Source organism: Amborella trichopoda, chromosome 5 (genome assembly GCF_054954075.1).
Source record: "Amborella trichopoda isolate Santa Cruz 75 chromosome 5, AtrichopodaSantaCruz75HAP2 v2.0, whole genome shotgun sequence".
NCBI lineage: Eukaryota > Viridiplantae > Streptophyta > Magnoliopsida > Amborellales > Amborellaceae > Amborella > Amborella trichopoda.
This window is the reverse complement of record NC_142340.1, coordinates 32,119,898-32,147,887: the sequence shown is the minus strand read 5'-3', so window position 1 is coordinate 32,147,887 and position 27,990 is coordinate 32,119,898. Positions and strand designations below refer to the sequence as shown.

General features: G+C 33.5%; 1 protein-coding gene and 1 non-coding gene across 8 annotated transcripts in view; one reads left to right on the top strand and one right to left on the bottom strand.

The window, feature by feature from the left end:
* Positions 1–3,824: 3,824 nt before the first annotated feature.
* On the bottom strand, positions 3,825–4,401 carry LOC18432654 (large ribosomal subunit protein bL12c). The gene is made up of 3 exons (XR_016055220.1): positions 4,209–4,401; positions 3,975–4,162; positions 3,825–3,884 (listed from the first exon to the last, which is right to left on the bottom strand). It is a non-coding gene; the product is annotated as a large ribosomal subunit protein bL12c (transcript).
* A 19,404-nt stretch (positions 4,402–23,805) lies between these two features.
* Positions 23,806–27,990, top strand: part of BRCC36A (Mov34/MPN/PAD-1 family protein) — a 37,969-nt gene continuing 33,784 nt past the window's right edge. For 5 of the 7 annotated variants that reach the window (XR_016055346.1, XR_016055347.1, XR_016055348.1 and 2 more), the window contains exons 1-3: positions 23,806–24,266; positions 24,804–24,930; positions 25,197–25,283. Coding sequence is in view for 2 of the 7 variants with exons in the window: in XM_088866484.1 (XP_088722610.1) it covers positions 24,156–24,266; positions 24,804–24,930; positions 25,197–25,283 (325 nt within the window). In the remaining 5 variants the exon portion in view is untranslated. Of the gene's footprint in view, positions 24,267–24,803; positions 24,931–25,012; positions 25,284–27,990 lie in introns of those variants that run through there. The other 2 variants (XR_016055349.1, XR_016055350.1) reach the window with 1 other exon arrangement.

Below are 27,990 nucleotides of genomic sequence, written 5' to 3'. Positions count from 1 at the left end.
TGTTGACAAGTTCGATCCGGCACAAATGACATGGGTCCGCGGATTACTAGTGCGCCCTGGCAATGTGCTACTAGGGTCGATCAGTCAACGTTAATATCTTGTCAAAATGCTATTTTGTGTACGAGAAAGGCATTTTTGTTCAAAAAAATTAACTTTTTGACTTGGAGGTATTTGCATAGAAAATATAATCTATGGAAAAAAGCGAGAGAAAATCTTCGGTTGGGGGTAATAGGGACGAGGGGAAATGAATTGCCCCTGAGAATATGAAATGACATAAATGCATCTTTCACTTTATTATAGATGATTATTAGGTTCTGCAGTGGATGTCAAAGTTTTTGATAAAATTACATAAAGCATCAATCTTAAAAATGGATGCAAGTAGGTGTTCCATCTAAAAACAATGAAAACTAGTGTGGTCCAAGTATTTCCCTAGTAGAATTATTATTTTTAGTTTTAAAAATTTACTTATTCTTTCATATTCATGATCTCCATCTTAGAGATTACATGTTCTAAAAAATTAAGTCAAAAAATTCATTTCAAAAATAGATTTATTAATAAGCCCATATTTCTATATATGTGGGCTTGGCCACATAGAAACCGGGTCCTTATGGAAATACCGTAAAGTTTCCATTATTACATCTATACCCATTTTCCCTTCAAAATAATTGTTTAAAAAAGTAACAGAGGTGTCCATTTCAATTTTCAATAACCGAATAGTTCACATGATTAGATTTTGAACAACCAAATTAATTACATTTTTGGTATTTCAATCATCAAAAATATTAAATTTTCAAATTTTGAAAATCTGAATTTTTTGGATTTTTTAAAATCCAAAATTATATTTTTCGCTGATTGAATATCAAAAAAAATTTGCGCTAAACTTCTCACGAGATAACTTTATCCTACAAGCATTCCTCTATGTTTTTTAGGGTTCACACTAGCATCTCACTCCCCTCTACTGTACCACTCATCCTCTCACAATCTATCTCTCGAACCCACAAATTTGAAAGGATGTACTCTTTGTCTCGTTGTCATGACTAGTAGGACTAACAACGATTCCTTCTCTAATTGAAATTTAACTGTATGTGATTGGTATATTTCTTACACTTGCTCTATTTTAATATTTATTGATTAATTTGATTGGATTAATGCAATATTTTATGTTCATTTTGATAGTTGTTAATTGTCTTCGAAGTGAATACTTTTTTGGATAAATGTTTGATTTAATAATTGCCTTATGAGCGAGGCCAAATTGCCAGATCTTGTATGTAAAACTGATATTTTATGATCCCTTAATGAACATCTAGTTACGTATTAAACATATTGTTAAAAATAAAAAAGTGATTTTTTTATTTTTATTTTTATATTTTTCTAGAGCTTAGAAAATTTATCATTTTGATTTTTAGTTTTCTTTATGGTTATCCTAGTCATTTTTGAGTTGTAGATATCAAAGGGGTAGAATTGGAAGTTTAATCATTTTTTAAATGGATATAGATAGGGTTTACCATAGTTGGGTTGGTTAGGATATATTAGACTTGTTTTTAAGAGGCAAGAGAGATATAGAGTTTAATTTGTTATTTTATTAATATTATTATTCCTTATAAGTGTGTATTTAAATAGAAGAAGTCCCTTCAGGTAATTGGAGAATAAAGAAATAGTTTAATCTTGTGAAAGATCTTGCAGTGGACTCCCTTGCAGACCCAGAAAGAGGGTACAATCTCACAAATGTTAAATTTTATTTTATTTTCTAGTTTATTATTTTTCCATCCCTACATCACATATCCCATATTTTTTGATAACTTGTTTTATTTATTCCATGTAACTCAAATTTTAGTATCCATTTATTACAGTGGCATCAACAATGGTTACCAAGACAGGGCAACTGGTATTTCGATATGAAGAACAATGGTTACCGAGGGAGTGCAACTGATATTTTGATATGAAGGGTCTTTTGAGACAAACCCAAACGGACATTATTTTTACAAGTGGCAATTGAATAGTATCAAGTACTATGGAAATAATTCATAGGAGCAACTAAAAAGTTATTTTGGGAACTTGACATCGTGTGATCTAAGCAAGTTGATTGTTATGTATTGCAACACGAGTCTATCTAGTGGCCTTGAATTGGTTGACATAAGTAATGATATCGATATATCTTATTTGTTGGGAGGAAAGTCTTCGAGTGTTGTTGTATGTATTGTATCTATAATGAAGCTGGAGCAGAAATCAATAGAATTCCGAATAGCAGAACCTGAAGGTCTAAAGCGAGGAGGGGCAGGTTTTGGCAAGTTGTCAGGCAGAGGGATGTATATGACAAGTGCGATGCTTAAGAGTTGACAATACGATACACTTTAGAGTGAAGTTCATGGCTAATGAGCACACATGTAGTGGTCCAATGGGGAAGGTTCATCAGACGCTTGCTCGAAGCGATTGGGTGGCATAGAAGACTAAAGCTGAAAGCAAAATTTTAGTATAAAGATAACTGAGATTTGAGAAGAGGTGTGTCGTGAGGCTGGTGATCGGAGACCCCAAATTTTGATTAAGAACCCTTTAAAGAGAGAAGATAAGCTATCTATAAATACAGTAGGCTTTGTATATTTTTGTTGTGTTCTCCTCTCTCTCTACCTTCCCATATTTATAAAAAGGAAAATAGGGTCCAACATTCTGAAAAACATACTTCTAAATCTCAAGGATGCTTATCCTCATCTTACATGAACATTAGAAAAACCTTTAGAATATAATTATTTATTTATATATTACATTTAACAATGGAAAATCGTTAAAATAAATACACATGGGATTCCTCCGATAAAATAGATGAGGCCTATAAAAATAAGTGAGGCAGCATGAGGTCTATGGCTATATATGCCAACATCTCTCACTTGGTCATGACGATCAAGCGCAATAATAAGTCACATATACACTTTCACCTTTGAGTGTAACCTTTAAAACAATATTTTATCGTGAGGTTTTTTTCACGCTTTCGTGAATGTCTCTCATAATAAATATCCATAACATCCAGTATAAAGATTTTCACGCTAATGCACATTTATCACTTATGGAAACCAACTCACTTAAACATTTTTAATTCTCATTAAGCTAGTGTTATTATAAAAATAGTTTAACACTTAAACCATTTGTCAATGGGTCAACGATCATATCGGATAAGGATAAGTACTTAACAGTTCATTTTTCTCAACTTCATCATGAATGTGGTGATTTTATACCTCTATATATATTCCTTTAGAGTTATTTGTTCTACTTTGTATTAGTTTAATTGTAGTTTAATTATCGCAAAACATTTAAATCGGTTAGTCGATTATTTGTATCTTCAAATCATCAATGAACGCTTTATTCAAACGATGTAAGTACATGTAATGTACTTTGCTTCTTATGTCTACCGGCAATACACCCTTGTTTCTTGAGAGACCAAGAAACTATTGCACCTTCGAAGAGAAAAACATGCATGTTTACAGCGTGAAATCAATAAGATCTCAAATATGAGAACCCCTAGTTTTTCGTTATAAAACTAGTTAATTAAATTTTTGATAGAGGAGTCGTGGGAATGATCGAATTATGATTTAAAGACTAATAACCTCGAAAGGCCAATTTCACTTCAAATCATTGGCAATGTCAACTTGATCTTTTGGCCAAAATAAAAAAAATCTAAAGCAAAATTAAATCTACTTCAAATAATCAAAATAACTAAAACTAAAAAATAGAATGAAAGAAAAGTTTACTTACTTGGGCCGATCGGCCCGGGATGCCCAAAGTTGGTGGTGACGTCCGTATCATGACCACAAGGTATTTATTCCTCTTTGCCTTCACTTTTTCTCTATGAAATGGGTTGATTTTTCCCCTCTGAGATATGCTGTAAATATTACCTATAGATAATTGAGAGAGGCTAAAATTGAATCTAAGGATTTGTAGCTTAGATATAAGGTTATGGCTTCTAGAATAAAAAAGATCTTTACCCCCACCGCCTCGAGTTGCTTCTTCACATCCTCCTTCCAAATCCACTCTCTGAAGTTCTTGGGTAACCCCTCAATAATGTCCTTACCCTCCTTCAAAGCCAAGTTTGTCAGAGCTCTAACCACTTTAATGGTGGCTATACGAGCATTACTGTGAACCTCCTCAATAACTACATGAAACTCAGTATTCTCTTCAACAACAGGAGAACTGAAGTATTAGCAGCTCCCCTGCAATACCTGGAACTGCAATAGCAGGTGCGAAAGAAGCTATAGAGACACTCAGCGTGTCCTGTAACCAATCAACAAGGCCTCGAGCCTCTTCAAGACTGAGGGTGGAAACGTCTTCACCCAATTTCTCTATTTTGGGGAAAGCAGCAGCGGTGGCCTTAACAATGGCAGGAAAACCATGGGCCCCTCGAGTTGGGCGCATGGAAATTTGGGGTATTCTTAGATTTGGCGATGTAGGCTTTTTGGTTGAGAGAAGCGTTGAGGTGGAGGAGCAAGTTGGTGAAAACATAGTGGTACAGAGCAGAGAGACGAGAAAGAGAAGAGAGAAAGTTAGGTTTTGGAGAGGATTAGGTATTTTGGGTGAGGGTAAAGTTAGAGAGAGAGAGGGAGGAAACTTTTCATTAGGGTTTTTAGAGAGATTGATTTTTTGAGAGAGAGAGTTTAGAGATAGAAAGAGAAATTGGGTTTTACATTGAGAAAAAGGTATTGGGTTCTTGGAGAGAGAAATAGACATTTGGTTTCTATTGAGAAAAGGATTGGGTTTTGAAAAGAAATTAGGTTTTTAGTGAGAGATATTGATTTTTTAGAGAGAGAAAAAGTTTGGATTTTTATAAAGAGGGCATGGGTTCTTAGATAGGAAAGAGAGATTGAGTTTATAAAGAGAGAGTGGTTTAAATAGTTTGAGAAAAAAACTCGAGCAATGATGATTAATTAGGCTAGATTGTTTAAATTATGGGTAAAGGGCTCGTAGATCAAGCAAAATCATCCCTTCCAAGGAGTTAATAGCCAGTTTTTACCAGATATTTTATGTTCGATGACCTGACCAGATCAAACTTGTCAAGAGGCCAATTGGCAGTTCGCCAAGTTGGAGTAGCCAGCTAGAGGCAAGCTTTCTATGCTTCCCTTGCAGCATAAAACTTATCTACTTCCTCCTATCTAATCGTTCATTTTGAATGGAGGGCTAAGATTGTCTCAATCACAATGTCACGTCTCTACACTATTTTATTTTTAATTTTTTTCTATGAACTATTTTGACACCAAATTTTGGACGTCCAATCTTCTATTAAATTCGTACTAGCAAAAAATATAAAAAAAATATTTTCAATAAAATAAAATGACCAAAATACCCCTGAAAGATTCAAGAGGTATTTTGGTCATTATATTTTATCAAAAATTATTTTTAATATTTTTTTTATAAGTGTGCCCTAATGAGAAGATGACACGTACCAAATTTCATATTCATACAATTTTTATACAAAAAAATAAAAATAAAATACTTTGAGACATCGGATCTAAATTCAAATAGCAAGTGGCTCTTTTGGTCAAAATTGGATGGCTGGATGGTAGGAGAAGTATAGAAGCATAGATCTATGCTGTAGAGGAAATGTAGAAACCTTTCCCGCTAGTTAAATCCAACATTGATAACATTGTTCTAAGGCATAATTGTTAGTTCTTGGTGTTTTACGATGGGGCTGTAATGGTTACTCCATAGGGATTGTGGGTTTCGAATGAAGCCGCATAAATTTGTGAAGATTCTGGGTCCGCATAGTTATTTTGAAGATTTGGTCGATCAAGGCTAAATTTCACGTAGGCTCACTCCTAATTTAAGAGTGAAACTATAGAAAACTGCTTTTTCTTTTTCTCTTGGTTTCTAAACTGACACTAAGAATGATTCTTAGGAACTCATCAACTCATGGAAAACTTTATGGATGCTGATGTCAATTTTCTATGACATTAAATGGACCTCAACAAAACCATGAATTTGTTGGACTTGAATGGTGACTCCCTCTCGCATATAAATTTGGATTGTCCATTCTTGGGTTGCAAAATCTACAATTTCAAGATTTTTTTTTTTTTTTCTTTTTAAATTTGAATCAATGACTCAATAGCTTTGTACTGGAATCAAATGCTACAAAACCCCTATGACATGATTTTTTAGGGTTCAATGTAGAAATGGACAACCCCATTCATATGTGGTTAGGGAGTGTTTAGCAACTAGAAGTCTCAATTGAATAAGTGAAAACTTCTATTTCACTATACCACTTCCACATTGGGCAATACTAACTTCTACAGTGAAATTGTGGAGTAGAAATTTTGGAACCCCATAAAATGGTGTATGCCCACTTCTTGGGCGAGGGTGGGGATCGAAACAACCTTTATCCCAACTTCACTATTTTAAGTGGGAATTGGCGTGTTTAGAGGGTGTCGATCTGCCCCCTTTCTTTTTTAAAGGAAATCTCTCTATCGAAAAAAAAGTCCAAGCTTAATTGGTTAGTACTTGACAATTTGCAGCGCTATGTCCTAGGCTCAATTCCTACCAAGGGTAGGGCCATCTCCTGGAGAACTCATCTCAACCTTGACACTTACTATCTCTCTCTCACTCTCTCTCTCTCTCTCTCTCTCTCTCTCTCTCTCTCTATAGTATCAAACAGTTCATGTTTTGATCCTCCATACAACCCCCAAATATTGACCACAGGTGATTGAGAAGTGATATAATATCCTCAATACAACCCATCCTCCATACAACCCCCAAATATTGATCACAGGTGATTGAGAAGTGATATAATATCCACTATACAACCCCCAAATATTGACCACAGGTGATTGTTTTGATCGTCCATACAACCCACACCCAACTATTGACCACAGGTGATTGAGAAGTGATATGATGCAATAGTTGTATTATATTATGATGATCCTCCATACAACCCCCAAATATTGACCACAGGTGATTGAGAAGTGATATGATGCAACCGTTGTATTATACTATAATGAAATGATGAACCGCAAATATTGACCACAGGCGATTGAGAAGTGATATGATGTAACCGTTGTATTATACTATGATGAAACGATGACCCCCAAATATTGACCACAAGTGATTGAGAAGTGATATGATGCAACTGTTGTATTATACTATGATGAGATGAGTTGGCACCCACTAGATCAAACTAAACCCAACAGCTGAAATTGGTACTTGAATATCCATTTGAATAATCATTTTTAATTTTAAATTTAAATTCAAATTCAAATTCAAATTCCATTGTCCCTCATTCCCTTTCTTCAATAGTCAAACCGAGTTGTCGCCCTCTTCAACATCTAAATCCCTAAACTCTCGCCCTCTCTCTATGAGGCAAAAACCCTAAAGCAATGATCTCCCACCAATCCAAGGCAAGATCGGAGAGAGAGCCTCATGCTCTCTCTCTTAATATGAGGCTCTCTCTCCTAATATGAGGCTCTCTCTCCAACTACACTCTCTCTCGCTGCATCCACCTATATCTCTGTGATGCAGAGCAAGATGCCTCTCACAGCATCCACCTATTTCTCTGTGATGCAAAGCGCAAAGATACAAGTAGTTGATTTCTGCGAACCACTATGAATATTATTGGATGAACCTACAAAATACCTCAAAATGGATCAATCAACTTGTAAAGATTGAAGAACCTTCGAAAACGTACGAATCAAAATAAGTTCAAACCCTCTCACCATCTCAATGTCAATTGAAGCAGCTAAAGCGTGATATCCAAATACCTGCACATGTAGAAGATTATGCGAATCATGGTGGCACTAAAAATTGGAAGGATATGAAATCCAAGTTAAATCAGGTATTGTATTTTTTGGATGCGAAATTTTTTGAGCTTCTTGATTTTAAAAAACATTGAATTTTTGGAAGAAAATCAGTCTGATAATTTAAAACTAGGTGTGTCTATTTCAGATTTTTTCTTCGTTTTTTGAGTTTGCATGATTTTTAGTTTCTTTTAGTTTTTGAAACTTGATTGATTTGAGTTATTGCCAGAATTTTTTAGAAGGGTGTCTTCTTTTGAAGAATGAATTTAATGGCATGCAACTATTAAGGGGTATCTGTTTTGTGTCAAGACTTAGAGATTTCCAGAAATTTGTACAATGTTCTTGGTGAGTTTAACCTAAAAATATTGTTGCAATAGAATTCAACTGTTATTTTTTAACGATTTTTCATAAATATCCTGAGAAATTGCTAGTTCTTGCCAAGTTTTATTTTGGATCCTTCAATGCATTTATTGGATATTTCTTAAAAAATTATTATGTATGTGAAACTTGATTGATTTGAGTTATTGCTAGAATTTTTTAGAAGTGTAATTTTGTACTGTTTATTGAATGTTTTTGGGGTGTCTTCTTTTGAAGAAGGAGTTTAATGGCATGCAACTATTAAGGGGTATCTATTTTTTGTCAAGGCTTAAATATTTCCAAGAACTTGTACAATGTTCTTGGTGAGTTTAACCTAAAAATATTGCTGCAATGGACTTCAACTGTTATTTTTTAGCAGTTTTTCATAAATACCCTAAGAAATTGGTAGTTCCTGCCAAGTTTTATTTTGGATCCTTCAATGCATTTATTGGATATTTGTAAAAACTTTGTCGATTTTCTTTTATGGTGTGTCCATGAAGTTTATTTGTTTTATTTTCTCCCATCATTGCGAAACTCCTAAATTTTTTAAGCTCCCTATTATTTTCATAGGAACTCTTTATTGGTAAGAGATTTCTTTCTAATTGTGGTGCATACAGTAGCATTTTATGAAGTTACATAGAGTTTAAGATCTCGCTAGAAAGATTGGTTCACCCAACATAAATACATTTCATTTAGATCGTGGTTCGTGGGTGAACTCCACAAGATTGTAGTATGCACACTATAAAAAGAGCTACAGTGTTTGTGGGGGTGAGCATATTGAACTTAGAATCAAACAACTTGAATTAGATATAACTGATCTTATTGCAGAGCAAGAGTCTGAAATGGCTTTGGGATTGAATTTCATCCTACACTTGTTTTAATATGAATACAAGAATAAAAATTAGACAATTAAGCTTGCTTGGCCAATTTCTTTGAATATAGTAATGTCATCACAATCGTTGCATCAGTTATTTTTCTCATAGTTGATGAGGAATGTCCATACTATGGTTCATGATCTTTTTCTACTGATATTTGTCGTTAAAACTGCTCGATCTTAAAATTTCAGATTTTGAAGCTTCAACAACCATTGAAGTGAAAAAAAAAAAAAACAGACTGGTTCAAGCATGGAAGGTAGAAAAGAAACTCAAAGCGAAGAAAAGAGGCCAAATACTTGTATCTGCTTGTCGTGGAAGTTGTCAAGGTGGAATCTAAGAAAAGCTATCGAGTGTTCTTTCATGATGATATCAATTTTTTGGTTGCATGTGACAACCATGATCAGGTTGGTCCTCTTCCAAACCAATCCATTAAGTAAGTCTCTTAAGGAATTTTGTCAATATTAGAGCAAGGCTTTGTAAGGGATTTCTAGGAAGCATGTATTGAAAAGGAAAGAGGGCACATGCACACAAGCTTCTCTCTTGGAGGATTCTAAGAAGCATGTGTTGAAAATCTACATTTGCAGTATTTTAGAGAAATGACTAAAAAATTTGCCCTTTCTTTTCTTGTATTTCATCCCAATAACGGCAATTAGCCTAAATTATGTTTCGGTACTTCATTGCAAAGAAGCTTTCTTATCAATATATTTTTATTTAGATTATTATGTTCTTTACAACTTGAATTTCATTCATGCAATTGTGTGGTCCCTACATATGACAATCCAAGTTTCAATTTCATATGGCTTCTATAATGAACCACTCTGTCTCCAACTGTGTACTTTGTGGTTTTGATTAAAACAAATTTTCCATTTCATGAAGTGTACATTCATTGTGTGGTCCCTAGATGTGACAAACCATATTTCATTATACTATTACATACAATTCAATATAAAGAAAATCAGATTTAGCTGATAGTTTGAAGAAATTGGGGTATTTGTTCTAGACATAAAACATGATGATACTTTGCACAACATGAACAGAGAGAGAGAGAGAGAGAGAGAGAGAAGATTGTTCTAGACATAAAACAAAATGATGCTCCACACAATATGGAGAGAGAGAGAGAGAGAGGAGAAAGAGAGTGAGTGAGTGAGTAAGAGACAGACAGATCTTATCATAAATTTAATGGATCACAAATCATCTTACGGTATTGAGTGACAACTCAAAATATATGGTAAGCTTCTCATCTATTGATTCATTTAATTGACTTACAAAAAGTTTACCACCAAACTAACAAGATTTTGAGAGGAATTAAAATAACACTAAAAAATGAGAAAACAATTGTTCAAAATTGTATAGAATGGTGTTCGTTGAAATCAATGATCCACTCAGCACCCAATTCAAAGTTAAGTATAATAGAATTGGCATTTCTCGCCCCCTTTATGTTGCATGCCAATCATCAGAGACCCCAACTGTTCAAATCCTTGTGTGCTCATTATCAAAGCCATACGATTGAAACTTAGAGAAACTATTCAATGCAATAACTTTGGATTGTATTTTATTTAGCCCAAAATTACATTTGTTGGAGGTCCCATGGAAAAAGGCCACGCATACAAAAAATGGTGCTTGAGGCAACATTCTATATAAAATAAAGCACCCCTTAGAAAATGACAACATGTACAAAAAAATGGTGCTTGAGGTAGCATTGTTTACAAAAAGTGGTGTTAATGAGAGATCACAAGTTCCATTAAAAAAGCAATTTCCTGAGAACAAGAAGTGATGCTAATGAGAGATCCCTCAGTTCATCTTGATAAGCTGACTTTCATGAGACCAAGATATCACCAAAAGAGCAACTTCCTGCAACATGCAATTGGATTTTACACTTGAGATCACAAAACCAATTTATAAGAATAATTAACAATGCAGTAATCCTTAATTACCAATAATTACTAATGCAACTTCTCCAATACTCTTCAACATGATGAGCATGATTGTCACCTGAATCTGTTACAAACAAAATGCTAATTAATTGAAGGTGACAGGGGGGAGGGAAAGAGAGAGAGAGATTAATTACAAATTCATTAACAATTGAAAATGATGGATTTAAAACATGGGTCAGTTTAAAAACCTTTTGATTTGCATTCTTCAGTATTCAGTATACTCCTCAAAGTTGGGCAATTCCTCTTAACATGACCACTACCTTTACACATGGTACATTTCGTATCATTTTTTTATGCATTCTCCAAGAAGGATTTCAACCGATGCTTAGGAGGCTTCCCTTTTGTCTTCACTGGTAGGGGGTCAAGCACTATCTTATTGTTTATTAAATTAACTTCTTCACTTACATTGACATTTAGTTGCAAAACTTGGGAATCTTTTGGGCTACCTTGTTAAAGTGTTTTATCAATATTTTCTTTGACAATACAACTCACTTCAAGCCCTCATCAAGAATGCACATTGCTTCCTGAAATGTTTCTTTGTACATAGCTTCATTCTTTGCAAAGTTTATCACCTTTCTACACACTTCATTGTATCGCACAGTCAAGGATTCATGCAAATCAACTTGCATTGTATGACAATGTTTATCTATTACACACCCTTCTTTGGCATTTTTTGTCCATCACTTCAAGATGTAACAAGGTGGAATTTTAAAAATATTTTTCATTATGAGAACAATTAAAACTGTCTACAAAGTAATCCAACGAACTCAAACAATTGGCAACTACAAGTTGCTTTGATTTTAGGTACATTTAATATAACAATGAATACAATTTTCTCTTCATCATATTTTGAGACTTTAAATACAATGATTTCCCCATCATTCTCTAATTTGATCACAACATACTCAATACTGCGACACAATTCCTCTTGGAATTTGTCAAACATTACTTTGGTATATATGCATGTTGTTTCTTTCTCTATTGGAAAATAAGTCTTCAAAACTTGATGTTTGCAAATTGTTTCAAAGTTCGCATCTCTCTCCTTTCTAAACCGACTATCTAATGTAAGTAATTCTCAACAAATTCTTTTAGATTGCTTTTTGCATTTACATAGCCAACTCTCACTCCATTGGTTCTGCAAAAAAGGTGTTGCGCATGAATGCCGGAAGCCATTGCTCACGAATGCCATACATTCTGATTAGCCATTTATTCTCTCTTAAATTATAGTGATCAATGATTGTTTGCTAACGTGATTCAAACTCATGTATTGTCTAAGAGTTATGGATGCATTTGTGAAAATTATCACTAAAATGTTTTCCATGTTCACATATACATGAGACAACTTCTCTGGTACTTTCTTCAAAATGTGCCATAAGCAAAGGTAATGGCGAGTATTTGGAAATACTCGCCTGATGGCTACTCTCATGGCAAGATCTTGATCAGTGATAATTGAAGTTGGATGATGGTCAGATATTGCTTCAAGCCATGTCTTAAATAGCCAAACAAATGGCTCTTCACTTTCATCAACTAGTAAAACACAACCAAATAATACAGATTGACGATGGTGGTTTACTCCTGTAAATGAGGCAAAAGGCATTCGATACTTGTTTTTCAAATAAGTTGTGTCAAACACAACAATATCTCTAAAAAATTGATAGTTCGTCCTTGATCTAGTATCAGCCCAAATATATTCTAGTCAAACGTCCATTCTCATCTACTTGCATCGTATAGAAAAATGCAAGATTCTCAAATTCCATATTTCTAAAGTATTCAGGGGCAAGTTGAATATCTCATTTTTCAAATCTCTTTTGTGATTTCAACAATGACGATCATTGAATGCAATATTGTCAACTCTACCCGCTTTTTGGCTAAGCACATACATTATAAGGCACATATGTAATCCTACACTGGTGTATGTGCCTATAATATGTTGTGTCGTGTCGGTCATCTTCTTATGTGATCGTAGATATTGAACTTCTTCGGGCTTAGCTAGTAAATGGTAGTGATCTTTCATAAACTTCGTAATGACCCATTCTCCATTATCAATTTTCTTAACCATCATCATTGCCTTACACCCTTCTCAAGTAATTGCACGTGGTCTTTTAACTCTATTTTCATTGTCCATATATTTCTTCTCTTGAAATCCTTGTTTTGAACAACAAATCTTCTAGCATTTGCCATCATGTGTATAAGAAAGGGTACTGACATGCATACTAAAACCTACCCGCCTAGCATATTCATTATAGAACTCCTTCGCAAATTCTTGAGATTCAAATTTCATTCCTTCAAATGGTTCAAACTTCAAATTTTCATTAGATTTAGTTAAAACTTTTACCATAGAATTTTCTATCATTCTAACATCATCATTGACATAATGAGAAGCTTCCACCAAATCTTCAACTGTATTCTCATCCTCACCTACAATAGGAGTAATGTCCCAATAATTCATCTAACTGTAACTGACAACATCATTGGTGACGGCATAACTCTGATCTTTGTCAATATCCATGACAATATATATGCAATATTAACCTGTACAGGAAACATTATTTCTATGAGGACTTTGCAGTTTTTAAATTTTCCGAACACATATAAGATAAGAGGTTGTAGAGAGATAATAAGTTTTAAGAGAATATCAACTTGACATGGCCTTTCAAAAAATATCAAAGTAAAGGAAAATGTAAAAATCTTTATGCAAAAAACCAGTCCATCACAAGCACCATAACACCTAAAGTATAAAGCACAATCACCATGAACCATGAACCAAAGAAAAGCAATCCTAGCCCAAGAAACCAGGTACCTCTCTCTCTCTCTCTCTCTCTAGCAAATCCTAACCCAAAAATAGGTACCTCTCTCTCTAGCAAATCCTAACCAAAAAAACCAGGTACCTTTCTCTTTCTCTCTAGCAAATCCTAACCCCAAAAACTAGGTACCCCACTTGTTATACCTCTTTTTCTAGTGTGCAGACTACAGTCTTGTGGAGTTCACTTACTACTTACCACGATAAAAAAGAGATGTGTTTCTATTGGGTGAATCGATCTTTCCAAAACGAGATCTTAAGCTCTATGTAACTTCATAGAATCCTACTGCGTGCACCACAATTAGAAAGAAATCTCTAACCAATAAAAAATTCCCAATAAAATATTGGGGAGCTTAAAAAATTTAGGAGTTTCCCAATGATGGAAGAAAATAAAACAAAGAAACTTCCTGCACAAACCATAAAAGAAATTCGTCAAAATTTTTACAAATATCCAATAAATGCCAAATAAAACTTGGCATGAACTACCAATTTCTCAAGATATCTATGAAAAATCGCTAAAAAATAACAGTTGAATTCCATTATAGCAATATTTTTAGGTTAAACTCACTAAGAACATTGTACATGTTCTTGGAAATCTCTAAGCCTTGATACAAAATAGATACCCCTTAATAGTTGCATGTCATTAAACTCATTGATCAAAAGAAGACACCCCAAAAGCATTCAATATACAATAAAAAATCACACTTCTCAAAACTTCTGGTAATAACTCAAATCAATCAAGTTTTAAAAACTAAAAATTAATCAAGTTTCACATACTGAATAATTTTTTAAGCTCCCCATAATTTTACAAATATCCAATAAATGCTATTGAAGGATCCAAAATAAAACTTGGCAGGAACTACCAATTTCTCAAGATATTTATGAAAAATCACTAAAAAATAACAGTTGAATTCCATTGCAGCAATATTTTTAGGTTAAACTCACCAAGAACATTGTATAAGTTCTTGGAAATCTCTAAGCCTTAACACAAAACAGATACCCCTTAATAGTTGGATGCCATTAAACTCATTCTTCAAACGAAAACACCCCAAAAACATTCAATAAACAGTAAAATATCACACTTCTAAAAAATTTTGGCAATAGCTTGTAATTTCTGGGGATTTTTCTAAAAAATCCTTCTCAAAATCGTGATATTGTAGTGCTGCAAGTTTTTACCTTAAATTCAATGCAAATTACTCAAGAATTTCCTAAAAATCTGAAAGTCGTAATACAAAAAAGATACCTCCCATTAAAACAACTCATTCTTCCAAAGAAACTCAAACAAAGTTGTACATAAAGTTTTTTTTTTTAAAAAAAAGCCAAGCAATGCAAACCGCAAAGTATAAATTCCCAAACCTAGAATAAAATAATAAAGCAATGGTCACAAGCCATCTCTACATAAATAAATAAAATTAAAGAACAAATGCCCGCCATCTCTACATAAATAATCCCATATGCATTATTTATTGATTCAATGATAGAAAAAATGCAAGAAAACTGGTGTAAAATCGCACTTTCTACACCAAAAGCCCCTGAAATAGATACAAACTAACTCGTTTATATTTATCGTCCATTGATTCTCAAAGTTGTACCAGCTATTGCATAGTAAAAACGTGTCAAGACTTTGTTCTTGGCACAAAGTGGCTTCTTCATTAAATTTTCTCGTGCCTTTCTCCACGAGAGAAAGAGAGAAAGTACATACACCACTTTTTTTTGGGAGCAATGAGAGAGAGATGGAGGAAAAAAATGAGTGAGGAAAGAAGAGAGAGAAAGTTTGGAGAGGGAAGAAGAGAGAAAGAGAGAATTAGGAGCGATGATGGGGAAAGGAAGATTGAGGAGAGAGGGACAGGAGGAGAAAACGAGAGGAGAGTGAGGGGAGTGAAGGGAGAGGAGAGCATGCTGGTAGAGAGAGGTAGGACATGACGAGAGATGCAGCATTGAGGAGAGAAGAGCGGGAGATAGAGGTGCACAAAGGCAAAGATTTGAGGGTTTTCAAATTCGATTATAAAGTATGTCTTAATCTCAACAGTTGGATTCAAAAGAATCCAATGGCTAAAATTTGGCCAACTCACTGTTTTTATTCATGTAACTTAATAGACAATGTCATGTCTAGGGTGTGAGATTTGGGCGGACATGGCGATTGAGGAGTTACAACTACATTGTCAAGATACTATTATTGATAAACTTGAAAGAGGCATGAAACGCATTTGATAGAATGCGTGAAAAAAAAATTGTTTCTTGGATTGTTATGGTTATGTTCAAAGGGCATTGTTTTTATGTGGTCAGCCCGCATATTGTATAAATGTTGACTTGGCAAAAAATATATTTTCAAAATATAATTTGATACTATATTTTAGAGAATATTTAATCTTTGACATGGACATCATGAATATGAAAAAGAAAAAAAAATTGAAAACTAGAAATAATAATTATATTAATAACATATTTGGACCATTAGTTACAATTGTTTTTAAATGGACCAACTATTTGCATCTGAAATAATAATTATATTAAGAAAACATTTGGACCGTAAGTTACAATTGTTTTTAGATAGACCACCTATTTGCATCCTTGCTTTATACCTTTGGACTGCATATTGTAGAAATACAGTCCAGCCCGCATGAAACAAGTTTCCATATTCAAAATAGATAAATATATGTGAAGATCTAACCTATGGCTATACTTGAAAAAAAAAATCGCCTAGGGATAAATATTGCATTGAATGGTTATTCAAGCCTTAGCCTTAAAGAGTATTTTTAGGATCTCAAATTTTAGGTGATGCAACCTCATGAACTAAGTGACTAAAATAAAAAAAAATAAAAAAAATAATTTCATTGAACTATGAATATACTTGAAAATTTAGTATGATCCAATATTTTTGTTGATGTAAATGGACGATCCAATAATCATATGATGAGGGCCAGGGGTGCACACGGAGAGCATAATATATATGCTACTCTTAGTACTCGCTGCCATCCACCCTTTTCTCTCTAGGACCACCCTAGGGGTGGCAATGGGCCAGTTGCCTTGGCCTCAAAAAATTAGGGTTTGGGCTACAAAAAGTGTTATGTAAGCCGGTTCAAGCCTTGGACTCCAAGGACTAAGGCTGTGGGCTAGGGCTAGGGGTAGTCCAATTTGGCTTATCATGACCCTTTTGTTCCTTGTCTATATTTTTTCAATCTAGCATGGCCTAGCCTAGATAGGGTCATGGCCTCTTTGGCCTTGTCAAGGCTGGACGAGACCTAGGCCACTCCCTATGGGGATCAGGGCCAGGCTAGGGCTGGAGTTGGCCCAGCCTAAGCCCATTCCGTTGCAAGCCCTAAGCCACTATTTTTTCTGTCCAGGTCATTTTTGGCACTAATTGGATTCCGTGCGTTGTACGTAAGAATAAAATATAAAAATACATAAAAAATAAAAGTCCCTAGTGAAAATATAAAAACTAATCATAAATTTTAATAAATTTTAAACAGCACACTATAAAATATAGATTTATTAAATAATTTCTAAAAGATACAAAGTTGAATTTCTACATTGTAGTAAAGAAAAAAAAATAGTTTCTAATATTCTAAAGTTTATAGTTCATAAAACTATATTTAAAATTTTGAAATGATGATATGCAAAAAAAATTTAAAAGAAAGTTAAAACATTTTTAAATCAAATTTCATTAATTTAAAATGTAAATTTTTCATAAGAATTTTAAGATGCATCAAACCTCCTAAATAAAATTATGGATAACGTGTGTTGCACGTAGGACTGAAATATGAAATTACATAAACAAATCTCTTTATAACATAGAAGATAATATTATGTTGCAATATTATTTTGCTTGACAATATGTGCACTGCACTGCTATGATGATCGTACTATATCAAGATGACTATAAGCATTTAAAAATGCATTCATGCAATACGAGTACTCAAATCATATGTGCCATAAAAAATTACTCAAAATAAAATTATATATGCCATAAACATAGAAAATCCCAAATTTTTGCACTCCAAATAATTTACGCATATTTAAAAGGAAAAAAAAAAAAACAAATAAAAGATCTAACCCTGTAAGAACTTACTTCATTTCAATGCTCTCAATGATTAGCCTTGGCATGCGGTTTTCATAATATCTAATATAGAATCAAGAAAAAACAAAAAATAATTAAAATTAAAAAAAGACCAATACAAATATGTATTTTATTTAATGTAAATATGCATGTTACCATCATGTTAGTTGCATTGATGAGCTTAGCCAATGTAGAGAGCAACCACGTTGAGAGAGAGAGACCACATTGAGAGAGAGAGGAAAGGTTGTGGTTTAAATATAAAAAGAGAGAGAAGTCATAAATAGAGGTGCATATCTAATGAAAGATCAGTTTCACAAAATTTCCATATATATCTAATAGGTTTTCTAATGAATGATTATTTTCAAAAAAATTGAATGCATTTCTAATAAAATTTTAAATGTGGGAGGGAGACTTCAAGTTGAGAGAGAAACCACGTTGAAAGGCAAATGGAGAGAGAGAACACATTGAGATAGAGAGAGAGGAGTTAGGCTCACTAAAAAAGAGAGAGAAATGCTACAATTTTAAATGTGGAGAGAGCATAGTTAGCTATTCGACGATTACTCGCCGAATTTTTTGAAAATATTTCAATTGCCGGTTTTTTTAAAAGTTCGTCAAAACAACATGTATTTTTCATAATACCGTTAAAAACGTGATTTCTTGAAAACAAATAAAACGGGACCAAAAAAACAAAATTCAATGAAGATCATAGAGATACACATAGAGAGGAACATTGAAATCAGAGAGCACAGAGAGAGAGGAAATATTTGAATCATAGAGAGAGAGAGAGAGAGAGAGAGAGGGGAGAGTGAATCTGGAGATGGAGAAAGTGGTGGATCGATCCTGGTCTTGATATGGGAGTAGAGGTAACTAGCCAATGAGACGGCAAAGGCCACACCCAACTTCAATAGGAGGGGTTTCATCTCTCTTCTTTTCTTGCTCTCATCATCCATCATTTCATCTCTCACTCTAAACTCCCTCACCCAACTCCTCGTCCGTCAATGCCCCTGTTTTAGAGAGAGAGAGCCAAAACACCTCTAAACCTAAACAAATCATTCATTTCTCTCTCTAAAACCTCAACAAAGAGGTAGCAAATTGCAGGACAGAGAGACCCAAAAAAGTCGGCTTGAGAGAGAAAGCAACTGGTTTGAATACTTTGTTAAGAAAATAAATAAGACAATGACAGGAGCACAGGGAGTGGAAGAGAGAGAGAGCTTAATTCTAGAGTTAGAAAGTTGGGTGAGAAAATAATGAGGATTTAATTTAAAGATAGAAAGTACTGTTCAACAAAAATTAGAGAGAGAAAGAGAGATGCATGCATAGTTCCCCATTCATTACTTATTGCCCGCGTGTGTTGCAAATGCGTTAACAGTCCCCCATTCTTTCATTCTATCCTCTACGCCTTCTCTCTCTAGAAAGTAGAAACAGAGGATCCAAACCCAAATGCAAATATGTATATAAAGCATAAACCCTAATCACTAACCATAATCATAAAGTTGTTATATCATACTTAAAGTATTTTATGATAAAAAAAATCGTGTCTTTTTTTTGGTATGTACTTAAGCGGGTGTGATATTTGTGAAAGTATTTAATTAGAAATTTTATATGGTGTATTATTTTGATATGTATTTAAGTAGGTTTGATATGGTGTATTTTTTTTTATATGCATTTATCCGATTTTTTGACCATAGTCTGATATATTGGAGATATCTTTACATGAAGTATTTTTTCTGATCCGTATTTTTTATCTGATTTTTTCATTCAGCTTTTAAAAATAAAAACGAAAATTTTCCGATTTTAAAGTAAGCCGATTTATTGAAAGTCCCCGACTCGCTAACTATGAGAGAGAGAGATAGGGGGCCATAAAAAGAGGAGCTTGCATGCATATATAATGATGGATTATCTCCAAAAAATTTGCATGCATATCTAATAGGGTCTTCATTATAAAGAGAGTGAAGCCATAAAAATTTGCACGCATATCTAATCATCACTATCATCATAGCCTTTCCCAATTAGGTTGGACTATACGAATTCTTGTCCATCATTGTGCTCTATTAAAAATTATACCGCGCTCTATTAAAGGTCATACCCTCAGTGAGGCTATAAGTCTTTATATCTTTTCAAACTACTTCCTCCAAACACGTCTTTTGGAGCATATCCCTTGTCCTTCTCTGTCATTCACTAACTCGTATCTCGTAATATGAGCATGCATGCCTAACATAATTTTAAATATGGAGAGAAAAGACATAAAAAGAGGATAGATAAGATATAAAAAGATAAAGTTCACCTAATACAAAACGTCAGAATGTAAAGCATGACTGGAAACCATTACCTCAAAGAAGAAACCCTTGTACCAAAATTAAAGAAAGAAGGATTTTCTTTCTAAGTTGGATTTAATATTCATGTTAATAATTTCATAAACATGGAAACAATAAGATCATTGATAAGGATTGATTTTGGTTGATTTGGTAAGCCTCTAAAATTGATCCAATATACTCTCTCTATCTCCCTCTCTGATTAGGATATAGAATATGGTATGTTTAGAGAATGATTGAAGCCGAAGACAAATAGTACTAGCAGGACTAATGAGAAATGGGTTCTAAAGAAACCTCAATAATGAAGAACAAAAGAGTCCAAAGATCCAATGATCAAATGGGTTTTAATGAAATCACATATTTGAACCTCCATTACATTTTAAGGCCACCACAAAGTCCTCATGGATCATCATTCGCAGTTCCAAAAAACCAGAAAACTTTTACTAAACAGTATATTGTATACCACAGAACAAGATAAAAAAAACATTCTATAAAACAAACATATTCTAACCTTCTCCAGAGCTCATTCCATCATCAGAGTTAAAAGTCATGTGAATGCTATTACCAACATGATCTAAAAATGGCAAAATATGTAAATTTAAAAATCAGCAAACATTTCATTCATGTCCCTCAAAAAATTCAAGTCCAAAAGTCATACATAGATTAGGAAGTTCTTCAAATCACTAATTAAGAGTCCCCACACACAAAACAAAATTAAAAATACAAAATGGATGTCTACTCTACTCCATGAAATTTAGAACGCAACCAATTAAAACGAAGTTCTCATTCCAGAGTCATAAATGCGATGGCCACCATTTCATTAGCAAGTAAATCTATTGCTTGTACACGCTCACTTTGACTTAAGCCTTCCAACTGTTGCAATTCTATCAAATACTTTTTATATAAAAACTCTTCATTTTCTGTAGGCTTTTGCAGTATGAGGTTGACATGTCTACCCTAACTAAATTTTAAACACCTGCTGTTAATCTACTTACATGGCTAGACCTCACTTTCTTACTACAATGTAGAATTAATTTTACAACAGCTTGACATTTGTTCCTTTCAAGGTTGTCCATAGGCATATCATCTGAAGAGCTCAAATCATTCTCTTTGCATTATAGTGTGGGTCTGATTGTGGACTCTCCTCAATTTCATGTTCACTTATGTCATCTTCTAATGGCTCTTGACGAACAATCAATAATTGTCTTTTCCTTGGGGCATGTTTACCTATAGGCATAAAATGTCATATTCTAGTGAGAATTGTAGTGCAATATAATAAAGTTAAATAAATATTATTAATACAATGGAAAGACTTACCTTCTACCAGTATAGTAAGTTGATCATAAAGATGAAAGCTCTCCTTTTTAAATGGTTTTGCTTCAGGATGGGCATGTTTGCTTATATACATGAGCTTTCTAAATATCTTGCATAGATAAATTCCTACTATAACTAAAGAAAAATAAAGAATTTCAAATCAACACTAAAAACTTACTTGCAGATATCGATCCCATACACCATTTAAAGCAGTTACAACATGGGCATGGTCATCCCAACTGAAACCGCTTTGGTTAATAAGGTTTTTCGCAATAAAATATTGCTACTTAAGTGTAGCCCAGTGAATTTTCAATTGTTGTATGGTAATTTGAACATAAAAAAAAGGTTGTGAACAAATATATGGGTCGATGCAACTATTTATCAGTTCAGAATATTATCATACAACATTGTTAGAAATTCAACATCAAATGTACATTAATGTATTGAAGTACAAAAAATGAAGAAACTAGTTGGTGTAATTAGCAGTGATTAGCCTAAAAGTTTCTCTAAAAAAATAAATCAAATACTTCTAATACATCATAATTTCCCATACAAAGAAAATAGCACAGAGCAAAAACATGCTCACAAATTAATAAGTGATAAGTTGGTTTTTCTTAGAGTGAGAGATTTAAATCAATTGTTTTTTCTTTGAGAGAGAGATATTCAAATCAGTTAGTTTTTTTTAGAGAGAGATAAGAAATCAAGCATCATAGTACTAAATGAATGAGATAAATCCATGGAGGTGGAAATTAAGGTTCAGGAAAACTTACCATTTCACCAAAGCATATTTCGCAGACTTTTGAAATGCCGACGATTGTGCCTATTTTTTTTTGATGATCGTTCGTTGATTTCATAGTCAGAGTGTGTAGCAGCAAGGTTGGGTCTAAAATGAGAATTTGTAATAGTGTTCTTGCTACCCACAATGAATAGTGATGGCTGTACCATTGCCTGTGTTGAGATGAATCGTAGGCCCTCACTTTATATAAATCCCATTTATTTCTCAAAAACCTCAAAAAATCAACAATCTATATTGGTTTCAATCTTAGAGGTAAAGCCCCCAATATCATATAAAAGCTTATTTCTATAGAGAGAGTGAGAGTACATTGATGGGCAAAAGACGTGAGATGTCCTTTACAAAGCTTCCTCTGCAAAATGTTTTGAGGTTGTAAACATCTTAGGAACGATTTGATGGAGGATGTAAAACATCATTTACAAACCTACCTCTGGAAATGTTTTTAGCGATTTGATGAGAGAGAGAAAGAGCAGTGAGACCTGCTTGAGAGTATGAGAGATGCTTTTATAAGTGCGACTCGGAGCGAGAAGGTTGGGAGGGAAGGCGCGATGAGGGAAGCGTAAAAAATTTTAAGCGAAGAAAATTGAGTCGAACTCAAATTTTTGTCTCTCACGGTTACGGGCAAATTTGACTTAACGTCATAATTTGTTTTGATTGGGAATAAAATCTAATTGAGTTATCCAAACGGTTCCAATTGCTATCTCAATTTTTTTTTTGAAATTTAAAAATATTCCAATTTTGGTTACATCCAAACTGGCCCTAATAATAGACTAAAATATACGTTATGCATAAAATAGTAATATATAGTAAATCAATCACGGACTAAAACAAAACCAGTAATTTAGATTATAAAAGTTGCGTTAAAAATTCAGATATAAATACCAAAAAAAGATTTAATCAAGGACTAAAACATAAGGGCACTATTTCTATGCTTCCCCTACAACATAAAACTTACATACTTCCCCTTATCCAACCGTCCATTCTCAATGGAGGGCTAAGATTGCCCCAATCATAATGTCACATCTTTGCACTATTTTATTTTTAAATTTTTTTCTATAAACTATTTTGATACCAAATTTTGGACGTCCAATCCTCTATTAAACTTGCACTAGCGAAAAATAAAAAAACAAAATATATTTCTAATAAAATAAAATGACAAAAATATTTTTGAAAGTTTTAAGGGGTATTTTGGTCATTATATTTTATCAAAAAAATATTTTTAATATTTTTTATAGGAACGCTCTAATGAGAATATGTTACATACTAAATCTCATATTCATACAATTTATATAAAAAAAACTAAAAATAAAATACTTTGAGACGTCGGATCAAAAATCAAACAGTCGATTACTCTCTTGATCAAAATTGGACGGCTCGATAGTAAGAAAAACCTTCTATGCTCTAGGAAAAATATAGAAACCTTTCCCAAAACATAATAACTAGTCTAGATTATAAAAGTTTTGCTATAAATTCATATACAAATACCGAAAAAAAATTCAATTTATTAGCTAACTTAATAATGCAGTAGAGATATACAATTGACATGACCGTCATTTTGACCTGTATTTTCACCTCTTGGACCGTCGCAAATGCTTTTGAGGTTAAAAACAAGGGCATCGAGGAGCGCCTTGTAGGTCCCCAGGATTCACGTCTCTCCTTCTACTTGCAGGGGTTTCACCTCCCCTCTTCTTATTCTTTATATACGCCTTTCTCCCTCTCTCTCTCTCTCTCTCTCTCTCTCTCTCTCTCTAAGTGGCCCTTTAACCCAACCAGTAAATAAAACCTTACCCAACCAGTAAATAAAACCTTACCATGGTTTTCTCTCTCAAACGCCTCTGACCAACAAATGTTTCCTTCACATTCCCTCATGAACCCCAGTGTAACAAGTCTTCAAAGATCAAAGCTCCATTGAACTTGAGTCGACCCAATTCCTGAAATTTCAGAACAATGTCTCTAACAGGTGTGATAATGTCTGAGGAGGTTTGGCTCACCTGTCTCACCCATGCATTTTCTACAGAAACTGAGGAAATCATGGGCCTTTTGCTTGGAGACGTTAAGGCATGTCTTTTCTATGATCTTATTTTATTATCAAATCAATCACCATTTATTGTTGTATTCAAATGAATCTCTCTCTCTCTCTCTCGGGTTTTCATGGATCAGTTGGGTATTGTTTAAATACTATTTGCACTACCCCACTTTTATTTGTTGGTTCAAATCTTGGTGTGGGTTTCAACTCTCTTGTTTTCCTTGAAGTTTCATGCGGATTCTCAAGTTTTGCATTTGATTTTAAGTGGGTTTGATTATCTCAATGTTTTCGTGTTTTTTAGGTTTCCCACTTTGTTCTATGGCATCAATTACTATCAATGAGTCTACTTACTTGGTTGTCAGACTGATTTGAAGAATTCCCTCAAAAGGCCGATTTCTTGTTATGATTGTGTACTCATGACTAATTTGAGCTTCTGATTTAGTTCTTCCAGCAATTATTTATTTACTTATTAGGATCAATTCTAGAAAATAAAAGAATGATTGTATAGGTTAGAATGTATTGTGATTGAGGAGAGTTGGCATTGCTGATTTAGGGCGTGAATTTTGTAGTATTCAAGCAATGGCGGTGGAACAGCACTTATTTGGGGTGCTTCACCTCAGACTCGATCTGACCGTTCCAAAGATCGCGTTGAGACAAATCCTGAGCAGCTTGCTGCTGCATCAGCTGAAGCTGAGATATCCTTTCAAAGCTTATTCACATTAATTGGCTTTTCTTTTTTAATATCATGTATACAATTTTAAGAATCATTAATTTTTTGTTCTAATTTTTGTTGGGTAAGTGAAAAAAGATTCAATTTATCAAAAAACTTTAACTAAAATAAAGATGATCAAAATGTAGAAAGTACTTTCACCTGATTGTTGAAGCTTGGTGTATGCATATTTGATTTGATAGTTGAAGTATCATATGGAGGAAAAGGTATTTTGACTTGATTCTAAAGCACAGAATGACGCTAGCTACCGGCACTACTACAAGGGTGATAGGGTGGTACCATTCGCATCCCCACATCACTGTTCTTCCGTCTCATGTTGGTATGCTCTACGATTTCTCTCTCTATGTGTGTGTATTTGTGGGGAGTGATGTCATGTCACAGTATTCTTGTAATATAATGAAACCACTGTTCTAGAAAACCATGTTTGTGGCATTTGTACGTTCCCAAATTTTGCATACTGACTCTCTTCATCTCAACAATCAAACACCCCACCTCCAAAAAAAAAAAAACAAAAACAAATTTTTTTACGCATGGACTTTCTTCATCGCAACAATCAACACCCCACCTCCCAAAAAGAAAAGGAAAAATTCATTTTGTACCCTAGAAATGCATAAAATGAGTCCCTCTTCTACAATGAATGCAAATCGTCCATTTGGTGAACTTTGAGATCTAGGCCTTTACAAACTCAAAATCAATGTTTTCTTTATTAACATTGTTCATCAAATGGTAATAAAACCATATACAAAATTTGGAAAAGAAAAAGAATCGCTACAAGGCTTAGATCGAAGCATCTTACCAAAAGGATGGCTGATGTTAATTGGGTTTAAAAACACCTTTTGGGGTTTATTTTCACATTTTTTTTTGCGATAGTTCATCAAAATAAAAAACTATATAAAAATTGAGGCCAAACAAATGCCCCTAGCATGGTTTTTGAAGATTGTTCCATTATATTAGAATAAAACTATTGCATTAACATATCCATATATATATATATATATATATATATATATATATATATCTATCTATCTGGGAAAAGATGGGATTAGCCCACTAGCTCATATGAACATATAAGCCCAAAAGCCCAGATCTGACGATCACAGATGTCTGGTAGTACTTGAATTCTTTTTTTTTCTACAAATCCAAATCACTTGAAATTTTAGGTGTGTGTTCTTCTCATCAAGGCGTTCCTAATAAAAATATAAAAAAAATTATTCGTGTAGAGCAAAATGACCAAAATACCCCCCAAAAATTTTCGGGGGTACTTTGGTCAATTTATTTTATGCAAAATATTGTTTTGATATTTTTCGAAGATTCACCTATTTTTGATGAACACATGTCCAAAATTTCAAGTGATTTGGATTTGTAGAAAAAAAACTAAAATTCAAACACTATCGGACATCTGTGATCGTCTGATCGGTCTAGAATCAATCTGGGACGTTGGGCTCATATGAGCTAGTGGGCTAATCCCATCTTTTCCCTATATATATATATACACATATTTATGTAAGGTGACAACCTTAATTGTGGAATAATGTTGCGAGTTCTACACTGTCCATTTTAGTTGGACGATACAGATTTGACATTTTTTTTAAGAGTATATCAATAAGTGCATGTCTTTTAAGACAATATCAAATCTACACCATCTAAATAAAATAAACAGTAAGAAGTAAGGTTACAATCTTGTATAACTTTTTCTTATATATATATATATATATATATATATATATATATATATATATATATATATATATATGGAAAAGTCTTCCCAATGCCTATGGGCGAAAATGAACAGTGATTTCGTCTATGCTCATCACCGTCCAAAGTTCATTGTACGATCACAGTTGTCCGGTAGTGTTTCAATTTTTATTTTTTTTCTACAAATCGAAATGATTTGAAATTTGGAATGTGTGTACATCTTAGTGAGGCGTCCTTATTAAAAATATGAAAAAAATAATTTGAAAAATATAAATTGACCAAAATACCCCAGTAAATTTTCAAGGGTATTTTGGTCAATTTATATTTTTCAAATTGGTTTTTTATATTTTTATTAGATTCGCCTATTTTTGATGAAGAGACACTTCACATTTCAGATCATTCCGATTTATAGAAAAAAAATTGAAAATTGAAACACTACCGGACAACTGTGACTGTGGGATGAAGTTTGAATAGTGACGAGGGTAGGCGAAATCGCTGTTCATTTTTGCCTATAAGGGTTTTGTAGTATCTTCATATATATATATATATATATATATATATATATATATATATATATATATATATATATATATATATATATATATATATATATATATATATATATATATATATATAGAGAGAGAGAGAGAGAGAGAGAGAGAGAGAGAGAGTGTGTGTCCTACTCATAGAATTAGAGCTGGGTGGATGAAATTAAGATGTGCATCTGGAGATTGTTGCAATCTAATGAAACTGAAGGAGATGTTTCCTTCAGTTCTATAAGACCAGCTATATTTTATGCGACGAAATGTTAGGTGGTTAAGGGACAAGATATCTATAGAATGAGTGTAGCTAAGATGATGATACTAAGATGGATAAGTGACAAGACAAGGAATGATAGAATTCAAAATGAACAATTCAAGGAAACTTAGGGGTAGCTCCAATAGGCGATAAAATGAGAGAAAGTAGACTTCGGTGGTTTGTAATAATATATATATATATATTGTAAAGTGTGTAATTTTGTATGTATTTTATTTGAAGAATTTATCCCCTGAAAGAAAAAAAAAAATCTAAATTGAGTGAGTTTTTTTTTTGGGGAATTGAGAGAGATATGAGTGAGGAATGACGTTTCATATTAAAGAGGGGGAAATGGATATAATGACGTGAACAGTTTGATATCAAAAGAATAAATGGTTGATGAATAATAATGGTTGATGGGTGAAAGGGGAAAGTAATAACAATGATGCGAGAAGTGAATATATATCAAAAGAAGGGAGAGAGGTTTGAAAAGTGATGAGACTTGTGAGTGAGCGCAAAAGGAAGGGTGAAGCAAA